General features: G+C 44.7%; 2 protein-coding genes across 2 annotated transcripts in view; both read right to left on the reverse strand.

The window, feature by feature from the left end:
• Positions 1–24,548, reverse strand: part of LOC137434214 (mth938 domain-containing protein) — a 233,412-nt gene that overhangs the window by 207,967 nt on the left and 897 nt on the right. The gene's annotated exons all lie outside the window — the stretch shown is intronic.
• The window catches only part of TMEM237 (transmembrane protein 237), a 78,978-nt gene that overhangs the window by 24,924 nt on the left and 29,506 nt on the right, over positions 1–24,548 (reverse strand). Inside the window, exons 5-6 of the mRNA XM_068127057.2 lie at positions 23,035–23,152; positions 13,668–13,807 (exon numbers count right to left, since the gene is read on the reverse strand). Of these exons, the coding sequence (XP_067983158.2) occupies positions 13,668–13,807; positions 23,035–23,152 (258 nt within the window). The remainder of the gene's footprint in view (positions 1–13,667; positions 13,808–23,034; positions 23,153–24,548) is intronic.

A 24,548-nucleotide genomic window follows, 5' to 3' on the forward strand; every position in this document is an offset into this window, starting at 1 on the left:
ACCACCGTCTCATTCTCCATCGGGGACAAAGGCCGCGTCCTTGGCCAAACCTCGAGCCACGCAAGGGAAGAAACAGCTTTCGAATACTACGGAAGCCTTCTGTCAAAGCGACCAAACGAAAAAGGCGATTTCGAATACTACTACGGAAGCCTGTTGTCAAAGCGACCAAACGAAAAAGGCGATTTCGAATACTACGGAAGCCTTTTGTCAAAGCGACCAAACGAAAAAGGCGATTTCGGCTACAACGGAAGCCTTTATCTGCCAGGAGTGTCAAAAGGCGATGTCAAATACTACTGAGGCCTTTTCTCATCGGATTTTGAATCGCGAAACACCGGAATGCTGGGGAAAGCCCTCTGATGACGATAATGGATTCCCCATGGTCAACGCAGACTCCGGTCACGATCGCAAAACTGCTGCTGGTGTAGGATCCACCCGCGAGGCTGGTCCGACCCATTCGGGGGGCTCAGTCCCGCTCCCAGCTGCCTCGTCTGGCCTGGCTCAAGCCCTTATTCCCCTTATGGTTGAGGGCCATTGTGTTCAGGCCTTGGTGGACACCGGATCTACGGATAGTTTTATCGACCAGCGACTTGTGCTCAGGCATGGATGGCGGATCGGGCGGTCTACACGACGGATCTTCATGGCATCCCAGGGACTCCGGCTTAGCACAAAAGGGGAATGCCGATTGAAACTAGTGCTAAAGGGACGGGTTTTCCCTGATGTACACCTTATGGTTTTACCCGCGTTATGTGCTGATATTCTGCTAGGACACGATTTTCTTAAGCTGCATGGACGTCTGGTAATGGAGTTCGGTGGGCCTGACACTCTTGTTGTGGGGGCGGACGACGCGCTAACGGTGTGCGCCCTAGCGCAAATGGACGTCCGTCCGCTTTCGCTGTTCCCCAATCTAACCTCCGACTGTACCCCTGTCGCGGTAAAATCGAGACGCTACTCCCGCGCGGACATGCAATTCATTGCGGACGAAACGACTCAGCTCTTGAAAGACGGCATCATAGAACCTAGTAGGTCACCGTGGCGTGCCCAGGTCTTAGTGGTGCGCAGTGAGGCCCATCGCAAACGCATGGTAATCGACTATTCCCAAACGATTAACCGCTTTACACAGCTGGATGCCTACCCCCTTCCGGGGATGGACGCGCTAGTGCAACAGGTGTCCCAGTATTCGGTCTATAGTACTCTCGATCTCCGTAGTGCGTACCACCAGATCCCTATCTCTAGGGCGGATCGTATCTATACCGCTTTCGAGTCGGGGCAGCGGTTGTACCAATTTACACGATTGCCCTTTGGGGTGACGAACGGGGTCGCTTGTTTCCAGAGGGCCATGGATGACCTCGTTGCGCGGGAGCACTTAACCGATGTTTTCGTCTACCTCGATAACCTTACGGTTTGTGGATATGACCAAGGGCACCATGACGCTAATCTGAAGCGCTTCCTTGAGGTCGCGCAACGGTATCACTTAACTATGAACGAGGATAAGTGCCGATACTCCCTACGCACCATAGATCTTCTGGGGTACACCGTGACCCATGGCTCTGTCTCTCCGGATAAGGAACGTCTGCGACCTTTGCTCGACATGGCCCCTCCCTGCGATCGGGCTTCCCTGAAACGCGCCCTTGGGCTGTTCGCCCATTACTCCAAATGGGTGCAAAATTTCTCCGCGAAACTTCGCCCCCTTGTGGCCTGCGACACCTTTCCCCTGTGTTCGGCCGCATTGACGGCCTTTGAAGGACTTAAGACCGACATCGCCCGAGCCGCCGTAGCAACCATTGACGAGAGCGGCTCGTTCGTCCTCGAAAGTGACGCCTCGGATCAGGCCATCGCGGCGACCCTCTCCCAAGGGGGACGTCCCGTGGCTTTCTTTTCACGGACTCTTACCTCCGCTGAGCGGCGGCACTCGTCCGTTGAAAAGGAAGCGTATGCGATCGTCGAGTCTATTCGGCGATGGCGCCCGTACCTACTCGGGCGGAGCTTCCAAATCATCACGGACCAGCAAAGCGTTGCGTTCATGTACGACACCTTACACGCCCAGCGCATTAAGAACGAGAAAATCACTCGCTGGCGTATCGAACTCGCCGACTTCTGTTACACCATCAAATATCGCCCAGGGAAGGATAACCAGGCCGCCGATGCCTTATCGCGCCCCACTACATGTGCTGGTATCACCTCGTTGGAGGGCCTACGGGTGCTGCATGCTACTGCGGGCCATCCCGGCGTAACGCGTTTCGCTCATTTCGTGCGGAGTGGGAATCTCCCTTACTCGATTGACGATATCCGCCGTATCTGTCGCGACTGCGCTATCTGCGCGGAAATCAAACCGCGTTTCTATAACCCCCCTATGGGGACTCTGGTGAAGGCTACACGCCCGTGGGAACGCTTGGCGATGGATTTCAAGGGCCCTTTGCCGGTGTCGAGCGGCTCTCGCTATCTGCTCACTATCGTTGATGAGTACTCACGATTCCCCTTTGCTTATATGTGCGCGGACATGACTGCTGCCACGGTGATGCGTTGCTTACAGAACTTGTTCTCAATGTTCGGTTACCCGGCCTATGTCCATACCGACCGGGGTGCAGTCTTCTTGTCTCAGGAGGTGCGCGGCTATCTGCTCCAAAACAACGTTGCGTCTAGTTACACCACGCCGTATAGACCCCAGGCTAATGGGCAGATCGAACGCTTCAACGGGATTATCTGGAGGGCCGTCATGCTCCATCTCCGGACCCACGGCCGGGGCCTCGATAAATGGGCTTGGTCGCTACCTGCGGCGTTGAACTCAATCCGGGCACTCCTGAGTACGGCAACTAACCAAACTCCCCACGAGCGTCTTTTCCACCACCCCAGGAGCTCGGGGTGTATACGGTCTTTGCCCAGTTGGCTCGCTGGGCCCGGGCCGGCCTACCTTAAACGGGCAGTTCGCGCGAGCAAGTACGACCCCCTTGTGGACAAAGTGCAGATTCTCCAGGCTAATCCTGAGCATGCTCGTGTGATGACGTCTGATGGTCGTGAGACTACTGTCTCCGTTCGTCATCTTGCCCCTTGCGGGGTCGACGACCTTAGTAGGGAATCGGACGGACCAGTCGAACCCGTCTATGAGACTATGACCTCTCCCGACGCTCCCATCGCCGACAGTCCACCGACCCTCCCCCCGTCGAGACTGCCCGGGTCCGACGACTTGGCGTTACCCCCTTCATCACCCGACCCTGTTGACGCCTCTGACACCGGGGATACAGGGTTACGAGACGCCGTACCCGGGGAATTTCGAACGCGTGCTGGCAGAGAAATTCGCCGCCCGGCCCGCTACGGTTGGGCCGACTAATACTCCGCGCCCATGCTGACGCTCACTCGCTTTTAGCCGCGCGGCCGTATAATTCTGACGGGGGGTGAATGTAGTGAAATCGTATCCGTACTGAACCCGGGTGGGGATGCTCGCTGCTCGCTGTCATTGTTGTCCCCACTAGGGGCGTGACTATAAGACCCGTTGCTGTGTCAGTGCTCCGAGACTTCTCCCTTGTGACATGTTACATCGGTAGCCTCGTTAATGGTACGCCTTTATAGAATATCTAGCTTGCTTGCATTGACTGATATGAATGGCTTTATGAGATGTCGCATCGTATGCTTATTGTGTATTTCCACTTACAGGAATGATGTGATGATCTAAATGCAATTAAACCAAACCGTTGGACTACAAGTTGTGCGGACCTGAATGGTTTTCCACAACAGTTATCAACCCCAATGAAGATAATAATGACGACAGTGAAAGTGAGAGTGAAGGAAAAAAAAAAAGCAGATGACCATTGATCGAGAATAAAACTTGGATAAAAGTATATGTTTCTTTCAGGGGATTAATTTTATCTCTAAACAAGAAATAATGAATATTTACCTTACACAAGAGAAACGAATGAAGGAGAAACTGAACTTCATGAAACAAATGACTCTTCAGGAAATGTGTAAGAGGGCAACAAAGCATTGTAATCAAACTTTAAGTGGAAGTTTAACCTCTTCACAAAGCCTATGCATCCTCTCCAACCCCTCATTCCTCAAAAATTCCTCATTTATCCAACTCTCCCTCTATTTTGTCCATCAATTTTGTTTTGTTTTATGTATTGGTGTTTCCCCCCTCTGTCTATTCTTCCTTTTGTTCTGTTGCATCCTGATCCATTCAGTACTATAGCTCTTCCACAAGTCTTGACTTTGTATAGAAAAAAAAGAAAGAAGAAGTTTCATCATACTAAAATACGCAATTTGGTATGTGTCAGTCTGGACATTTTTGACCGCGATACATTCGGTCGTTACTTATCCAATCTCAAATAAACTTGACAGGAGGACTATGGGTCACACAATGAAGGTTGTCACGAATTAATTTGCCCCCCTCCCCAAGGGGGTTTTCTCTGCCAAGGGGGTTTTCCCTACCAATGGGGTTGCGTGTTGAGGTGTATATCTGTGTTAAGATAGTTTTATCGTTGTGTTTTTCCACGGCCGCTTTGAATAACAAAAGCATGATATTAATGTTATTACAAAACAATACTAATACAGTGAAACCTTGACTTACGAGTGCACCAACTTACGAGTTTTCCGAGATACGAGCCGTCGCTCGGGCGGTTTTTTGCTTTGAGATGCGAGCCGAGATCTGAGTTACGAGCTTACGCCACCCGCCACCAGGTGGGTTCCGGTCACGTGGTTATCTTGCCGTGCAAGCATCTCTGCCGTATATCACTGCTGCTTTGTTTTCGCATTTTGGTTATTTTGGAAAATTTCTTAGTTTTAACCATGGGTCCTAAGAAATTGAGTGCCAAGGGCAGTACTGAGAAGAAGAAGAGGATGATGTGCTTGGATATAAAACACGCAATCGTCGAAAAACATGAGCGAGGTGTGCGTGTTGTCGACTTGGTGAGGCAGTACGATCGTAGTACTTCTACGATATGTACGATTTTGAAGCAGAAGGAGTCGATAAAGGCTATAACGCCAGCCAAGGGTGTTACGATTATTTCAAAGCTCCGGACCTCTATCCATGAAGAGATGGAGAAGTTGTTGTTTGTGTGGTTGACGGAGAAGCAGCTCGCAGGAGATACCGTGACCGAGAGCATCATGTGTGAGAAGGCCCGAGACATTTACGGGGATTTGGTGCAGCAGACGGCGGCAACATCAACGGACAAGGCATCGGAAGTCATTCAAAGGCAGTCGGGGATGGTTTGATAATTTTAAGAAGAGGACCGGCATTCACTCCGTCGTCAGGCATGGTGAGGCAGCAAGCTCGGATGTGAAGGCAGCTGAAGATTTTATTATAACTTTTGCCGAACTGATAGAAGCCGAACGATACATCCCCCAGCAAATCTTCAACTGTGACGAGACAGGGCTCTTCTGGAAAAAGATGCCGAGGAGGACGTATATAACGGCAGAGGAGAAGAGCATGCCAGGCCACAACTTGTTCAGAGTGCCGGCGATAGCTCGCCTTGTCTTTGTGGAAAACACGGTGAGATCCTTAACATCCAACAACTATTATGGGACGCAAACGGGGCGCCCAGTTTAGCGGTACACACATTGACGAATCACCCTGCCTGTGATTCACCCATGACAGGTTATAGCTGGGTCGGGATTCAAACGCAGGCTGGACAGTTTAGAGTCAAGTGTGCGTACCTCCCGTCCAGGCCATCCTGCCAACTTGTATGCTGCATACAGGTGAAATATAAAGCGCGAGATATTTTTATATATACTGTATATTTAAAAAAAAATTGGTGTGGTTTTTGGTGGGCTGGAACAGATTAATAGCATTTCAATGCATTTTAATGGGGAAATTTAATTTGAGAAACGAGCAAATTGAGTTACGAGCTCGGTCACAGAACGAATTAAACTCGTAAGTCAAGGTTTCACTGTACTAATAATATCTCCATCTCCCCCTCACCAAGGGGTTTTTCGTCCTTGGCCAAACACCGTGGTTAGCGTGTATAAATAGCTCATCGTGCTGTTTTCGTGGGAGCAATGGCTCCTACCAGAATTAAAAATATTATAAACCACAAACACGTATGATTACCTTTGTAAAAAGAGGCTAAAGCTGTTTAACACTAAACTTAAAGAAATTTGAAGGAATCCGGACATCAGACAATGCTCATCACGTCGACGAACGCACCTGATCGAACAACTACTGTAGCCTATATACTCCACATGGGTTAATAACACCACACTTCCTGTCGCTTCCATGGAGTTTTTCCAAGGCATTTTTCATGGCGTTTTTCAAAGGCTGCTTCTCATTACAAAAGTAACAAGAAAGAGCAGAGATTGCATACCCTCGCCAGGACGTATTTTTTTAAGGCTCTTGTGTTAAAACAAATATGGCGGTCGAACCACGTGACCGATGACGTAATCATTCTTTTTTTCTCCACCAATTTATCCCTAGATGATGCCAAAGAAATTTCATCTTGATCGGATGATGTTTTGTACGTCGAATTATGACGTCATAATGGAGGCATCTATGACATCATCATTAACATGATTGTTATTCCCCATGGGGAGTTCTTTACAATCAGCCTTGTCTCAATTTTTTCTATGCAGCGCTTTCAGAGATATAGAGGTGCAAAGTTTTTCGTATTTTCCAAGATGGCGCCCATACTACGTGGCCGATGACATCATAATTATCATTACAAAATTATTCAGGTGGAGGTGTACCTATGGTGAAAATTTCCTGTCAATTGGACCAACGGTTGCAGAGAAAATAATATTTATTATGTGTGGACAAACAGACAGACAAACAAACAAACAAAGAAATATGTCGAGCATAGCACGATACTTGCGAAATCCCTAAAATAAGTTGTTGGCCTATGATGACCTCAAAAAGAATTGGTGGTTGAATTCAGCGACCTGATAGGAAAATCCTCTTAACATTTAAAGTCAATCATATGAAAATTGAGGATTTAGAAATGTGGCCAATGTTGATTGTTTTGGCCTATGTTGACCTCAAAAATACTTAGTGGTTGAATTCAGTAACTACAGACTTGGCATTTAATATGGAATTTTTTTTTTCTTGACTTGGGTTTACTTTCTGAACTCAGTATATCAATCTGGTGAGTTTCTTTTACCCTTCGGTGATGTATTTGTTGAAAGAACCATGTCACTGATTGTCTTTCGCAGCAAGAAATCAATAACAAGATTAGTTCACAGGTGGCGTGACAAAATGTAAGGAAAGGTACATTTGACGATTGGCTTCACAATCGGGTATATAAGGGTTGTTGCGTTCTGTATTAGTGGAAAACAACTGCTGCACGTCTACAAAAGTTATTGCCGCTTCCTCTGGAGATGGTCCGTCAACTTGACAATGCTGTTTGTCATGGAGTGGTGGCTTTACGAAATTCTGGCATGAAACAGCGTGCTATTGCTCGGCAGTATGGCATCACTCAAGGTCAGGTGTCAAAGATCCTGAAACGAAATGCTCAGAAGGGTGTCCCTACTCCAATACCAAGACCAGGACGTCCACGCAGAACCACAAGGAGAGATGATCGCCAGCTGCACTGGTTAGTCCGCAATGGCCGTACCAAGTCAGCGAATCGGCTTAGGGCTGAATGGCAGCAACTGACAAATGTGCCTGTATCCAGAAGGCTAGTCAACCAACGACTGGTTCAAGCAGGCTATCGTGCCAGGCGTCCCCTGAGAAAGCCACGCCTGACCAGACAACACAGCCAGCGCCGATTGCAGTGGGCCAGAGAGCACCGTCAATGGCAGCCAGGACACTGGAATCACGTGACCTTCAGTGACGAGTCTAGATTTCTGGTCTATCGTCAAGATGGCCACGTCCGAGTGCGCAGACAAGTGCATGAAGCCCACAACGAAGATTGTATAGTGCCAAGAGTCCAAGCTGGAGGTGGTGGGGTGACCGTTTGGGCTGCTTTTCATGCAGGGGGAAAAACTGACCTGGTTGTTCTGAATGGAAACCTGAACCAGTTCAAGTACAGTGCCATTCTGGAAGAAACATTGCTTCAATTTGCTCGTGCAGCCTTTCGAGGAAACTTTGTCTTCCAAGATGACAATGCACGGCCTCATCGTGCTCGCATGATCCAACACTTCCTTGCTGACCGTGGTGTAGAGCATATGGAGTGGCCTGCCATGTCCCCGGATATGAATCCGATAGAGAACTTGTTGGCAGAATTAACACATCAAATCGACAACTTGGACCAGCAGCCGACCTCTGTGCGTGAATTGCAGCAGACTATTGTCACTACATGGCAATCGATTCCTGTCCAAACCTTGGCAAATCTCGTGAACAGCATGCCTCAACGTGTACGTGCTCTCCTGAATGCTCGTGGGGGTTACACGAAGTACTGAACTGTAATTTTACTGTCCGTAATCCCAGTCATCATTTAGCTTTTGTTTTTTTGAAAAAAAATTGGGCTCATGTGCAAAATAAAGAGATACTTCTGGAAAACGTACAGAAGTTTAACAGTACTGTCCGTGAATTGAGTTCGAAATCAGTTTACATCACTTTCAAGGATCAATTTATTTGCTTTGAAATGTCAAATGTGGTTTTTGTTTCTTTTAAAGGTCACATTAACAAAATCTAGAATAATTTCAACATAATTCCAATGAACTTTTGGTTCTAAGTCATCTTGAAAAGTAAGTTCACCCCCACAAAAAAAATATTCCAAATTAAATGCCAAGTCTGTAGATATACAAATCCTCTTAAAATTTCAAGTCAATCGGATGAAAATTGAGGATTTTGGAAATTTCGCCTATGTTGACCTTTTGGCCGAACAACAACACAACATGCATTTTAAGGCCATTTTCCCTGCAAGAGCGGGGGTTACCCTTGCGGTCCCCATGACAATCTTCTCCATTTTGCCCTATTTTCTGCATCTCTCCTTGTTCACCCCCTTGCCCGCATTTCTTCTTCCACCATCTTTAGCCAAGCCTTTCTCGGTCTTCCCCGTCCTCTACTTCCTTCTACATTCATTTCCATCACTCTTCTCAACCAGTCACTTTCATCCTTCCTCAACACATGACCAAACCATCTCAACGTGTTCCTCTTCACAGCATCAATCACAGGCTCTATTCACATCATCTTTCGCAATTCATCATTTGTCTTCCTCTCTCTCAACGACACTCCGCATATCCACCGAACCATTCGCATTTCCACCCTTTCCAGCCTTCGTTGCTGCTCTACATTCATGAACCATGTCTCGCTCCCATAAATCATAACACTTCTCACACATGCAGCATACACCCTTCCCTTCAGCTTCAATGACACTCCCCTCCTCAGCAGCACGCCACTCAGTTCCCGAAACTTCTTTCATGCACATCTCACTCTAGCAACCGTTGCCGAGTCTGATCCACCTTCTCCATTCAGCATGTCTCCGAGGTAGCAAAATGTTTTCACACCTTCCAGCTTCATGCCGTCTCCAAGATCCAACTCAACATTTCCTCCATCCGCAGCTCCCTCTGTGCACACCTTACATTTGAATGTAGCTGCCACACTGGTTAATGACCCTCTCAGACCACTACATTTTTGATGAACCCACTCAGCGCACATTGCACATTGAATGGAGTTCACTCCGACACCCTTGCTGCACACAGCACATGGCCACTTCCCAGTTCTTTCCACCTCACCACATGCTTTACCACTTGCCATCACCTTCATCTTTCCTATATTCACCTTCAGACCTTTTGTCTCCATACATTCCTTCCACTTGTTCATCTTTTCCTTCAGTCCATCCATACTTTCCGCAATCAACACCAGATCATCTGCATACAACAACTCCCACGGTAAACCCTCCTTTACGGTCTGAGCCAGCACCTCCATCACAGCTACAAATAGTAGTGGACTTAGTACCGACCCCTGATGCACTCCCACCTTCACCTCAAACTCACCACTGTTCCCGTCCTTCGTCCTTACAGCTGTGCGCGCTCTTTTGTATATTGCCATCACAACTCTGATCAACCATTCCTCCACTTCTAACTTCCTCAATGCCCATGTCAATACTTCGCGTGGAACCCTATCGAATGCTTTCTCCAGATCAACAAACCCAAGAAACATCTTCTTCCTCTTCTCCATGTACTTCTCCTGCAACTGCCTCACAATAAAGAGCGCGTCTGTCGTTCCTTTTCCTGGCATAAATCCAAACTGCATTTCGTCGATCTTCACCTTCTTCCTTATCCTCCTCTCCAGCACCCTTTCCAATACCTTCATTCCATGCTCCAATAAATTTATCGCTCGGTACGAGCCACACTCCAGAGGGTCACCTTTCCCCTTGTATAGAGGGACAAGGGTACTCAGTTCCCAATCCACTGGAATGCGGCCTTCTTTCACCGCCAGATTACAGATCTCTGTCATTCTCTTCACACCCCAACTTCCTGCTGCCTTCAACATATCTCCCACAACTCCCGTCGGCCCTCCCGCCTTTCTACTCTTCATTGCTTTTATCGCTTCCTCAACTTCCTTCTCAGTTATCTTCTCTGCCGGTCCTAAAACTGGGTTACTCTCTATGTTGCCATCCCATTCATTCTCTGTATTCAACAGCATTTTCCATATATCTTTTCCATCTTCCTTTAATTCCATCTGGGTCCACAACGATTTATCCCACTTCATCCTTCAAGCAACTCACCCCCATCACATCACACCTCTCTTTCGCTATCTGCTTTGCAATCCTGAATACCGCTCTCTGACCCTCTTGCGAATCCAAGCGTTCTCCGAACATTTTCCTACATGTCTCCTGCGCCTTTGCTACCTCTTTCTTTGCAGCCTTCTTGGCTGCCTTATAACTTTCATGCTCTGCTTTTTCTGCTCCCGTACCCTTTGCCTTCTGCCACTCCTTGAACTTCTTCCTCTTCTCGTCAATCCTCTTTCCAACTTCATCATCCCAGCATCCCATCATCATCTCAAAAATACTTAGTGGTTGAATTCAGTAACTAGATATACAAATCCTCTTAAAATTTCAAGTCAATCGGATGAAAATTGAGGATTTTGGAAATTTCGCCTATGTTGACCTTTTGCCCTAAGTTGACCTAAAATGGAATTGGTGGTTGAATTCAGTGACCAGATATGCAAATCCTCTTCAAACTTCAAGTCAATTGGATGAAAATAGAGGATTCTAGAAATTTGACATGGTTGGTGACCTTTTCCCTATGTTGACCTATTGACCTTTTGACCCTCAAAAAATAGGCTTCTCGCTTATGACCAACTCTACCACTTGGTGACGTTTCGTGAAGATGGGTTGAAAATTGTGAACTGTAGGCGATTGACATACAGACAGACAGGCAAACAGACATAACAAGAAGACGTCAAGCAGAGCACGATACTTGCGAAATCCACGCCCTCCCCCCAACCCGAAAAAAAGGTTGCAATTGATCCAGAAAATTGTCCATTTCATCAAGATCAAAATTGACGATCTTGATCAAAACTGATCATATCAAAGGTCAATAGGATGAAAAGTGATGATTTTTAGATGAAAATTGATTTTAGAAGTTTGACCTAGAGATGACCTTTGACATTTTGACCTCAAAAATAGTTGGTTTCCCAATTCAGTGACGCACTATGCAAATGCTGTTAAATTTTCAAGTCAATCGGATGAAACTTGATGATTTTTCAGATGAAAAGTGATGATTTTGGAAGTTGGACCTTGAGTTGACCTTTGACCTTTTGACCTCAAAATAGTTGGTTTTCCAATTTAGTGACAATATACAAATGCTGTTCCATTTTCAAGTCAATCGGATTAAAAATGGCGATTTTAGACATTTGACCCCCAGATGATCTTTGACCTCAACATCAATAGGCTTCTCAATTGTGGCGACCTCTACTACTTGGTGAAGTTTCATGTCGATTGGTTGAAAATTGTGACCTGTAGGCCGGTCACAAACAAAAAATGAAAAATTACTCATCGAGTGACACTTGGCAAAACAGAACAAAGTAGAATGGCACTCAGTACAGCATTCTTTTGACCAAAAAAAAAAGTGATTTCAGAAATTCAAAAAAAGTGGTTGACCTTTGGCCTATGTTGACCTTTTGGCCGATGCTGATCTCAAAAATAGTCGGTGGTTGAATTCAGTTAGCCGATATGTAAATCCTCATCAAATTTCAAGTCATTCGGATGAAAATTGAGGATTTTAGAAATTCAAAAAAAGTGGTTGACCTTTGGCCTATGTTAACCTTTTGACCTTAAATATATATAGGAATTTGTCAGACCACAAACTCGAAAAACTAACCTGTAGGCAAGTATAAGTGAGCGGACAGACAAACACACAAACACAAACATACACACAAACACACAAACCGGAGTGATCAACATAGTTGCAAAAAAAACATTTTTTTTTGCCAAGTAACAAACAGACAGACAGACAGACAGACAAACAGACAGAGAATAACAAACGCAACCGACCAATATACTTGAAAAATCTTCAATGAAAATCTTCGATTTTGTAAGTAATAACGCACAAGACCAACAAATATACTTGAAAAATCTTCGATTTTCGCAAGTAACAAACAGACAGACAAATGGACTCACATGCAATACCCTCTCCTCGAGCGAGGGTAATAACACTTATGATAATAGCATAATATTAATGATATTATGAAACAATATCCCCAATCTCCATGGGGTTTTGTGACTTGCGATCTTGCCCACTACCCTCATATGCCCTTATGGAAGTAAATTTTATAAGCAGGGATTTAGAATAGCGAGATACAGTCTGATATTTTCAATGACCTGATGTAACATAAGTAATAGTAATAATAATTGGTAATAATAATAAGGATAATAACATGACGCCCCCTGCCGCTCCCGTCGTGAGTGGGTGTACGAGTATTCTAATATCAAAAAGATTCTGTAATCCGAACACTGTTCAGTCCCAAGGAATTCAGAGTTGAGAGTTTTCACTGTACTTCTATTATTTTCTCAATCCTACAATGAATACCAGCTTCAAGCAGCATACTGCTTTCCAAATCTCTCCAAATTACTTTGTTTAGGTCCTGCCATGTTTCAGTATCATTTCAGGGTGAGAGCTGCAATCAAGATCAATGTAATTTTATTCAATCAGAGGATTGAAAATACATCATGTTACCTCTACGATAATTATCATTCAGCAACCTGATAATCATTCATGTAAAAATGAATGTGTGGGTGGTGGAGGAGAGGGAGAAAGGGGTTGGACATTGAATGAAGGTGTTAATAGAGGAACTATTATTTCACAATACATAGTACTCGCATGGCTTCTCAACATAATCATCACCTTTAGAAACAGTCCAGAGATAGCACACTGACCGTGTTGAACTGTCTACTCTGGGTTTGATTCCTAACCCAACATGAAATGATGGCATATTGATGCTTTACGAGCAGGGCGAGTGTGCCGTCCGTTGGAAGGGCGTGAGGCTGCAGGGATCCCATCTATCCACATTTGCTGGGGGACATTAAATATCTCATGGTGTCTTTCCCAAGAATAGGCCAAGTGAGCCGGAATCCCGGTCAAATTCCAAATTTCTGTTCTAACCAGATGTATGGATCAGTGACCCCCCCCCCCCCCCCCCACCCCTCTCCCGAAGCACTCCCAATGTACCAAAGGACAGGAAACCTACAAGGATACGAAATGTCATTATACACACAAGTCCAGTCAAATTTTTGTCTTGTAGTTAAACAGTCCGGCTAACCTGGAATTATTATACACGGACAGGGACACACACACCTTACCCTTGCTCTCCACAAAAAAGACGCCACTGGGCTGGCTGCAGACCTGTGCTAGATTTTCAACACCAGAGGCCTCAACCACAGGCAGTGCAGATACAACATCCTCCTCCTCCACTGATATGTCATCAGGAAGAGGTGAGTGCCTAAACCACAACACACATCTTACAGTGACAATGACAATCAAAGAACAACAATATAACAAACACCAACTTAATGTAAATCACCAATTGTCCAAATCTGATACATGGGTTTCTCTTAATCTCAATCAGCTAAATTTCCAAAATCACTGAAACACATATTTTGCATGACAAAGTTGAATATCATTTTTTTGGTATCCAAATAAAAATATTTTATCCTTTGTGACAATGCTCAAAGAAAACATTTCCAAAAAAGAAATTTCGTTTTAGTTTCTTATTTGAATATAATATTTTCTAGTTTTCCAATGTTAATAAGGAACGAACACTATTGTTGTGGGAATAGCCATAGTGGGTGATGGGAGTACGATAGACTCGTTATTTCATTAACAAACATCGAGCATAACAGCGTATTAAAGGTGCCCCCCACTCACCTTCGGTAATGCATCTAAAACTCCCACCATCCTTCCCTACTAATCCGCTAAATTGTTTCCCCCTTTGTAATCTGTATGTTTTTTTTGGAAAATGGTTAAAGCACAACTGTAAAACGAGAAACCAGCGATTTCCGCCACCTCTCACCAGCACCCCCCTTTTGGTGGTGGAGGTAAATATGCTGAACTTGATCCTTGTTTCGGATAAATCTTAAGTAATGACACTAATATGGTCTTCTCAAACCTTCAATTTAACCAATCTTGTCACCTGCTAGTGTGAAAGTTGTTTTTTTTATAGGATGGACTTAGGCTATGAGCCAGACCCTCAAATTTTCGACATTATGCTCAATCAGAGGGAGGATGGCTAACAGTTATTTTTGGCAAGGCCAGGGACCCTAGTGCTGAAAAAAATGTGATAGCAGTGTGAAACTCTTAGCCGTATCTGTGTTATCATCACATTTGTCAGACCACCCCAATAACGCTTTCGGTAATTTTTCCGCCTAAGATTTAGGGGGTAGGGTTCGTTTTGGGGCTTTCAAATAATATCTCCTATATGTATCAGTTAGTGTTGTATACCAGATGAAAGGTAATTGAATTATCTTTCACATGATGTATAGAAAGTGCCTGTGTGATATATAGTAACCTCTTTATGATCATTAAAACATAATTATTTCCGCCAACCCTCAAAAATTTATCACAAAATCCCCAATGAAAACAAAACTAGGCAAAAATTCAGTTTGGCGGATATTAAATGAATTTTTGAATTTGAGAAACACACAGTATGATTAAAGTCAAATTTGGGCCTTAAATCTCATACACCTTGATAAAGATGAGAAAATCCAATATACAGTAGTTGCTGTAACCATGACCTAAAATCCATAAATGTATATCTTTCCGCTCTTATGATATATTGATTTACATTTTACGATTTTTGACCAACAGCATGTATATAGTTTGTATACCATTATTGGTCTAAAAATAGTATATATAATATTGGGATGTCAGCCATATATAGGCCAAAAAGTACTGAAATTGGTGTCAGAAATGTCTAATTCTAAAAATATGAAGGCATTATGACCAAACTGTATGTGGTGTTCTTGAATATACCACAGACGTATGATGCATGTGATGATTAACCTACTCCATGTATATGTATGTATCCTGATGTACCCTAACTTGGCGAGATAATTTACATCATATTCATGCAAACGTTTTTAGTCTTGTAGTGTTGTATGGTTCTCTTATATTACCAGCTATACATAAAGTAAACCAAAGGAAAACAATGTACTTTCTATTTAAGCAACATATATTTATAGACATCATACCATAAAGTACCATCATACCATCATCATACCATCATACCATCAACCCTGGTGTTGGGCTAGCGGCTAGGGTGTCAGCTTAGGATCCTAGGATCCTGGGTTCGAATCCCGGTCGATCGCTGAATTAACGCCAGGGGGGTTGACTCAGCCTGTCATCCTTCCGAGGTCGGCTAATTGAGGACCAGTTCACTGGTAATTCCCTGTTTGTCGTTAAAGGCGGCAAAAAGGGTTGGCGTCAGGAAGGGCATCCGGCCGTAAATCATTGCTTCAAAAAGGGGACCGAAAAACAACAACAACCACGGTTCCCGAAAAAGGCCAACCCCCGCTTGCGGGGAAATATGGCCTCGAAAGGTGGGTTTTTTTAATTTTTATACCATAAAGTACACGAGTTATCAATTCAGCGTACACCATATTTGTTACACATATGTACATGATCTTTCTCCATACAGTTCTACAATTCAGAAGTTATCCTCATCATCGTCGTCGTCTTCTTCATCGTCTTCTGCCGAACTGTCATCACTCTCACCATACACTCTCTGGTTGTCACATGTGGTGAGTTTGCACATGTCTGTGCACTTCAAACCACTGGCCATGCAGACACACATGGGTAGTGTGCATCTTTTCGAACAGGTGCATGCCAGTAAATCCAGAACCGCCTGTGGTGCGGGCTGTCCTTGCATCCAGTCGACTGCCAGCTGCACGCGACCATCCTGGGTATCCCAGTGCCATCCTTTCCCGATTGGACTCGGTACTGCTGGATCCATCTTGAGACTCCTCTTCCAAATAGCGGCTTGATAGTTGGCTCGCTGTGCATGTTTGGTTAAGCAGTCTTTGCACGGAGGTAGCTGGTGACTGTCGATCTCTCCCCTCTTGGCACAGAACAGGTGATATCTCAAGTCATTCACCTTCACTGTCCCCGACTTCGGTGCGTACATGAGACAAGTGAAGTTCTCCAATTTATCCATCAGTTCCTCACTGACGTCCCAGTCCTCTCCCAGCTGTGTACATGCATCCTGCACATCTTTGTTGGTTCTGATGAGTTTTAGTGCAGTCAGTTTTCCTCGTCCAGCGAACGTGCTGACTGTGTCGCATCCGGTATAGGCATGCATTCCAATTAGGGCCTGACATACATTTGTGCCGACTGACTTTCCTATTTTCCCTATGTCTAGGATTTTAGCCCTTGCTTTGGTGCCACATTTCTGAAACAACTTGGCATGAATCTTGGTATGAAATGCCAAGCCAATGACAAGTACGTCGGTGTCATCTGAGCTAATAAGCACAGACTGGTATCCATGTGCGGCAGCATGGGCAGCATGCAAGAACAGACGACCATCTGCTTCCTCGTGTGTGCTTTCCAGGGCCACTACTTCTTGGCTAGCATCAGATGTGATCTGATAACACTTGTCATCGCATGTTACAAAGAGAACCTTTCCCTGTAGGCGTCTGATGTACTCTGGTTTCTTCCACTCTTCGACCAGGAACATGATAAGACTTGACTTGTTCCCAACATAGCTAAGAAACTTGCGCCATTGCCTTACAATTTGAGATGCCGTGATGTTTTTCAGCTCAAGTCCAAGTTCTTCCCCCCTGGTTAACCGTTCGCTGTTTTTGATGGAAGTCTCCTTGTAGGTGTCAAAGACGACATCGATCCTCTGGCTACTGCATCCATCCTTCAGGGCCATGGATAGGACAATCATGGCCACTTCGGCAAATGTAGTTTGATCACCTGCCACCTTCTGTATAAGGAGCATCCCGTCAATAATTGTTGCCGAATTGTCAGGTATCCTTTCAGCCGGGGTCACAGTCCTTTGCAAGGCCGTGGCTAGGGCAGCTTTGTTGGTTTTCCGTAGAAGGCCTTCGGGTGTCACCAGGGCCCATGGCAAGGGACCTAGAGGATGAGATAGCACCTCTGCCATGTGAAGATCTCGGCCCTGTGCCATCACGATAATTCTACCAAATAGAGCTCTGTCTGCTTGAAGAATTACTGCCCTGCCATTGCTTCTGCATTCCTTCTTCTTAGTGAGGTTGCTGAAAGTCTTCAGCTTGTTCAGTTGGAAAGGGTCGTGGAATTTCTTGATTGGTGGGTTGCTCTCAAGTCGCTCAATCTTGAAGTTTGTGTAGCACTTGTGTCCGACTTCCCATGCTTTCTCCAGATCCTTGGCAATATTTGGAGGGGCTGCGCGTGCGGTGGAAATACTGATGAGAGAGCTGGCCATAGTGAATGGGTTCACCCAACTCTGGATCAGAGTTATCAGTGATGATACAGCGTCCTCATCTTTCTTGATCCGTGTTTGCTGCAGATCCGCGTGTTGTACGTGTGTGTTGCTCACATTCACCATTTCCCTCATCTGGCGGAGAAATGCACTCCTGTGTTCGGATGTGACATAGTAGCGCTTCACTGCTCCAGATTTCAAGTTGAACCTGGTAGTGCCACCTGGTGTCTGTGTGTCTTTGTTGACAGTGACCTCAGTAGTTTGGTCAACTGGAATGCGTCCAAACGGATTGCTTTTTGACATTTGAACTGAGAAGTACCCATCCGAGAACGCTTGGAAGATGCCAGGGTGCTGCGTTGGAAGGTTTGTCATTTGTGCGTAGTATGCTGATAAATACCGTGCATAGTTGATTTTGTCGTATGCGAAGCACCAAGGAATCATGGCTTGGATAGCAGATAGATGTAATGGATAGATGTAATGTAATGGCTTTTCACGGGATGACGTTCCCTTGCACCACTTGGTCTTTCCACAGAATATACAATCCAGTTCATAGATGCGTGATTCCGAAGATGCCCTTCTGGCTTGTCTCTTGCTCGCTGAACATGTTGCAGCAGCATCGTCGGTTAAATTGGATTCAGCTTTTCGTTTCAGTGCTTCCAAATCTCGCTTCATGGTGAACACGCTCCTGCACTGCCTGTGGTAGAATACTCGGGGAATCTCCTTCTCTGGCAGCGACTGAGCAAGGTCGAGAATGGGTGCATGGTTCCGTATTTTGGCCGCATCCAGCAATGTAGTCCACGAATCGAATGTTTGAGGGCTTATGAGCGGATCTTCTGGTTTGACATCTAACGATAGCTTATGAATGATACAAACGTCCTTGGGAACTTTCTGAGTGATCGCAATCTCCATTGCAAGTATTTGTTCAATTGTCTATCTGTGGTACACTCTGTTTCTGTTTCACCACCACCAATATCACCACCACCGTCTCACCTGGAAAGACACATAATATCGAATGAGACCACCACCACCACCACTACTACAAATTAGCATCAGTTGCTATAGTTGCTTAAAAATGTATTCTGCACCAACAAATCTACAAAGAGAAATACATTAGATGTCGTGCACTGCTGTCATGGTTGCAAATCACCTAAAATATAATGAAAATATTGACATTGATGACAACATTCGTATTAGCATGTCTACACATATTGCATTGAATTTCATAGCACATCATGATCATATAACCACCGTTGAGAGGCCATTTTTCCCCGCAAAGCGGGGGTTGGCCTTTTCGGGGACCGTGGTAGTTGTTGTTTTTTTTGGTCCCCTTTTTGAAGCAATGTTTTACGGCCGGATGCCCTTCCTGACGCCAACCCTTTTTGCCGCCTTCAACGACAAACAGGGAATTACCAGTGAACTGGTACTCAATTAGCCGACCTCGGAAGGATGACAGGCTGAGTCAACCCCCCTGGCGTTAATTCAGCGATCGACCGGGATTCGAACCCAGGATCCTAGGATCCTAAGCCGGCACCCTAGCCGCTAGCCCAACACCAGGGATATCATGATCATATGTGTGAGGATATTGACTCTAATTATACTGTATGTGTCTCACAAATCGAAACATACGTTTTACATACCTTTTGATTTTTGCCTATTTTTGTTCCTAAAATTGGGGATTTTGTGATGAAGTTTTGAGAGTTGGTGGAAATAATTATGTTTTAATAATCATTATAAAGAGGTTACTATAGATCACACAGGCACTTTCTATACATCATTTGAAAGGTAATTCAATAACCTTTTACCTGATATACCACACTAGCTGATATATACACGTGATATTATTTGAGAGCCAAAAAACTAACCCCACCCCCTAAATCTTAAGCGGGAAAAATGACCCGAAAAGCGATAAATGGGTGATCTGACAAATGTGATGATAACACAGATACGGCTAAGAGTTTCACACTGCTATCACATTTTTTTCAGCACTAGGGACCTTGGCCTTACCAAAAACAACTGTTAGCCATCCTCCCTCTGATTGAGCATGGTCGACCCCTCGGCTCATAGCCTAACTGCCATGCAAAAAAAATTAACAAACTAAATTTGATTGAGTTTGGTTATTTCAAACCGAAGTTGTTGTCATAACCTTACATACATTTACCTGGAACTTTCCAGATACTTGCAGACGTTCATTGCGTTCATTGAATGAGTATAAAGCTAATGTGTAGTTCCAACGAAGGGCTGACAGGACGGCCAAGAGGAGCGCACACTCGCCTCTACATCGTCTAGCTCTAGCTGGTGTTCGATTACCCAGCTATAAACTGTCATCTCGGTGTTTCACAGGCAGGATGGTTCATCAGTGTGTGTGCCGAACCTCAGATGGACATTAAACGGGTGTCACATCTGCCAGCATTCGTTGGTGGGCGTTAAAGGTCCCACTGTGTCCTTCACGAAGAGATGGCGAGCTATCGCCGCCACCCTAAATTACAAATTCCTGCCCTAACCAGCAGAGGGCATTGTATCAGCGGCTAACCCCACAGCCTTATGCTGCATACCAAAGAAGAACTTCCAACGTGCTCCAAAACTACTGCCATGTTTTTCTGACAGCAGTAGAGAGTCGTTTATAATCATGATGAAATGATGCTCTTAAAGGTTAAGAAAAGTAGATGACAAGTATCCTGAGAATGGATCACCAGGAACACGGAACTTTGTTCTACTCAAAAAGCCAAAAAGTTTCCTCTGAAGGTAAGTCAGGTCAAATTGAAAGGAAGTACTGAATCGAACCCTTGGTCAGATTTTCCAACAGCTGATATTCACTGTCCTTTGAATCAAACACCATGTCCTTTGGCAGCCCAAACGTCATGACTTTGTCAAGAAGCTTTAAAGTGAAACTCTAGATCACACCTTTTGGACAAGCTGCCTTCAATCTCTTTGTGGCCAAGCTGGCAGAGGTGAGTGTGGCTTACTGAATATTGTAGATTAGGAATTAGGCTGACATCGTAGCTTAAAAGGCAGCATACGCACGTTTGAGTTCTCATTCATTTTACATTCAAAACAGGTTAGAATTTGACGACAAAACTTAGCTCTGGTGCTTTACAGGAAGGGTATCGCATTACTTTTTAGAGAGGACACAAAAACCAGCTATCTAATTTATTATTTACTCGTGGACATTAAATATCCCATGATATCTATGAAAGGTCCTGAGAGTTTCCTTCTGTATCTATCTTATCGACCCCGTGCTTCCTCTCTTGCAACCCCGCCGCTCACACCACCCCCATTTCTCCCCACACCCATTCTTTGTCTAAGTCCACCTTTATCTTGGCTTTAAACTCTGCTATTGGTGTCCCCCCCCCCCCCCCACCCCATCTCTACTGTTCCATTTGTCCTGCGCATCTTGATCTGTTCAATGTACCAGTACTTGTTCTTTCACGAACCCCGACTATGTATAATAAATAGCACCGGAAAGCGGGCGTAACCCCTCAGCGAATGCATGGTGAAAGGAAGCATTGATGATAATTTGTTATTTGAAGTGAAGTTGTATACCGAGTAAGATTTTGCAGTAAATAAATTTTCACACATGAACCCATGAACCCATTTCATGCCCATGACATGAACCTTTCTCTACTCAACCCCAACACACACTGCAAAAATGGATTTAATTGGACAAGCCGTTCTGCTCGAAAATGACGGAAACCAATGTCAAGATGGCTGCCGTGGCGGCCATATTGAAAATCGCAGCATGCCCATTTTTGAAAGGCACCTTCCTCTACTCAACCCCAACAAACACTGCAAAAAGTGAATTGAATCGGACAAGCCGTTCTGCTCGGAATTGACGGAAACCAATTTCAAGATGGCTACCGTGGTGGCCATATTGAAAATCGCAGTGCGCCCATTTTCGAAAGGAACCTTCCTCTCCCAAACCCCAACACACACTGCAAAAATGAATTTAATCTGACAAGCCATTCTGCTCGAAATTGACGGAAACCAACCAGGATGGCTGCCGTGGCGGCCATATTGAAAATCGCAGCGTGCCCATTTTCGAAAGGAACCTTCCTCTAAACCCCAACACACACTGCAAAAATGGATTTAATCGGACAAGCCGTTCTGCTTGAAATTGATGGAAACCAATCTCAAGATGGCTGCCGTGGCGGCCATATTGAAAATCGCAGCGCGCCCATTTTCGAAAGGAACCTTCCTCTACTCAACCCCAACACACACTGCAAACATGGATTTAATCGGACAAGCCGTTCTGCTCGAAATTGACGGAAACCAATTTCAAGATGGCTACCATGGCGGCCATATTGAAAATCGCAGCACGCCATTTTCGAAAGGCACCTTCCTCTACTCAACCCCAACACACACTGCAAAAATGGATTTAATCGGACAAGCCGTTCTGCTCGAAATTGACGGAAACCAATTTCAAGATGGCTGCCGTGGCGGCCATATTGAAAATCGCAGCGCGCCCATTTTCGAAAGGACCCCTTCCTCTACTCAACCCCAACGCACACTGCAAACATGGATTTAATCGGACGAGCCGTTCTGCGCGAAATTGACGGAAACCAAAAGTTGACGGACGCCCGGATGGCTGCTGTGGCGGCCATATTGAAATTCGCAACGCGCCCAGGAACCTTCCTCTACTCAACCCCAACACACACTGCAAAAATGGATTTAATCGGACAAGTCGTTCTCCTTGAAATTGACGGAAACCAAAAGTTGACGGGCGCCCAGACGACGCCCCTGACGACCATACCCCTTAGCCCTGAGGGGTGAAAAGGTGTAGCCCATTCTGGCCAAGTTCAAAAATTCATACACGACTTAAGCTCAGGGAGGGGAGGGGGGATTCTATAATATCCACAAAGATTAGAAGAGCTGTTTTCGAGATGATACAATATTGAAAAGGCATCTCAATACTGAGGAAAAGATAAAAAGACATAAAAGTCTATTTTTTGGCTAATCTAAATCCCAATGTGGCCATGAATGCTGGTAGTGGCCAGGAGAGTGGGTGGGGGTGGGGGGGGGGGGGGGGAGGGGAAAGGTGGGAGAGTGGTGGTGGTTTGCTGATGGTTTGTGTACAAAAAGGGTTTACATATTTTACCAAGATCACTTCTCAACATAAGGAAATAGCATTAAAAACTGTTTACTTTCACTGAAACTGCACAACGTTACACTTTACACGACCATCTTCCGAATCACAAGCTCAAGGCCCACTACACTTTAGCCTCCTACTCCGCTTGATCAGGCACAAAGAGATAATATAATTGCTATCCTCATACTTGAGTTTGGTGTTCTTCTTCCTCTGGGTGCGTTTCTTTCTGCTTGCGCTTGCATGTTTGTCTGGCGACTGATCATCGTTGTCCAACTGTGCATCTGGCAACTCAACTGTACGTGACACTGGCAAAGAGAACCATCAGACAAAGCATTGCATTGATAGTTGCTGCAGCCTTCTCATCTTCTGCCCATAAGTCTCCTTCAGAACAAACCTATCTCTATTTAATTTCACTTTATCCCAATTTATCAAAATAAAAGGGGTTAATTGGTACAAAAAAAAAAAAAAAAAATTGTACAATAAAACCTGTATTATTGAAGTTTTGGAAATATTAAACATTCAAGAATATTCCCTCAACGTTTTACACCTTTTTAGCCGCGTCGCAGACGCTGGTCATAGAGTGCCCTCTGCTGTTGTTGTTCTTCTTGTTCTTCTTCTTCTTGTTCTTGCAGAGAAGACAAAACCTCAAAGCTCCACCAATTCTGGGAACCATAGCTCCACCCATTCTGGGAGAGCCTTCATATAAACAAATATCCACCATTTTATTAACTCACATAGCTTTGAGGCCTGTTTTGTAGGCCCATGGTGTCTTCCTCTCTCACACAGTTTTATTTCAAATCAAATTCGATATATCATTTCATTTTTCACAGTCGCTAACATAGTTTTAGACTCGGTTGAAAAAAAACGGGAAGAAAATCCGATGAAAGTTGCCCTTTATAGAACGAAATGAATTCTCAAAGGCCTGTAACTTCAAGTCCATTGAGATTTTTTTTTTTAAATCGCGGCATGGTCAGTCATACACCGCCCGAAATAACAGACGGGAAAATGCCGAGATATATTAAAAATTCGTCCATTTGATGACAATCGTCACGATGAAATATTTAATTTATACGTCGTCACAATAATGTGGAGAGAGGAGCATAGCTTTTTGTTCACGTGTCGCCACACACGGGAAATTGCCGAGATTTTTTTTTTTTTATCGCGGCATGGTCAGTCATACACCGCCTGAAATAACAGACGGGAAAATGCCGAGATATATTAAAAATTCGTCGCCACACACGGGAAATTGCCGAGATATATTTTCACTTTGCACAAAAATAACATCAAGTAATCGAATCAATAGGAATGTCCTGTGCCTATAACATCGACGTTATAGGCACAGCTGCATCTAGGCATTGTGTAACATCGACGCGGCTTTTGTTTTAATTAAAACTTTTTGTACTTGTTTATTGTTCGATTTCAATAAATAAGTTTGCCTTTTGTATTGCGGATATTCAATAAATTCTGATGAATAGCAAAAATACAACAGCATTTATAAGTAACTGTATAGTGTAGTGTTAAACTTGTGTTACCTTTTGTTGGAACACGCAAACTGCACTGGTTACAGTCAGTCTGAGTCTAGAGATCGGCACAAAGCTTTTCTTTTCTTTTTTCGTATGCAAAGTCAAGGCTCGTGGAAGAGTTATAACAGAACGGATCAGGACGCAACAGAACAAAAGGAACAGTGGAGAGAGAAAAGAA

The sequence above is a fragment of the Myxine glutinosa genome, chromosome 1 (genome assembly GCF_964187855.1).
Source record: "Myxine glutinosa chromosome 1, kmMyxGlut1.1, whole genome shotgun sequence".
NCBI lineage: Eukaryota > Metazoa > Chordata > Myxini > Myxiniformes > Myxinidae > Myxine > Myxine glutinosa.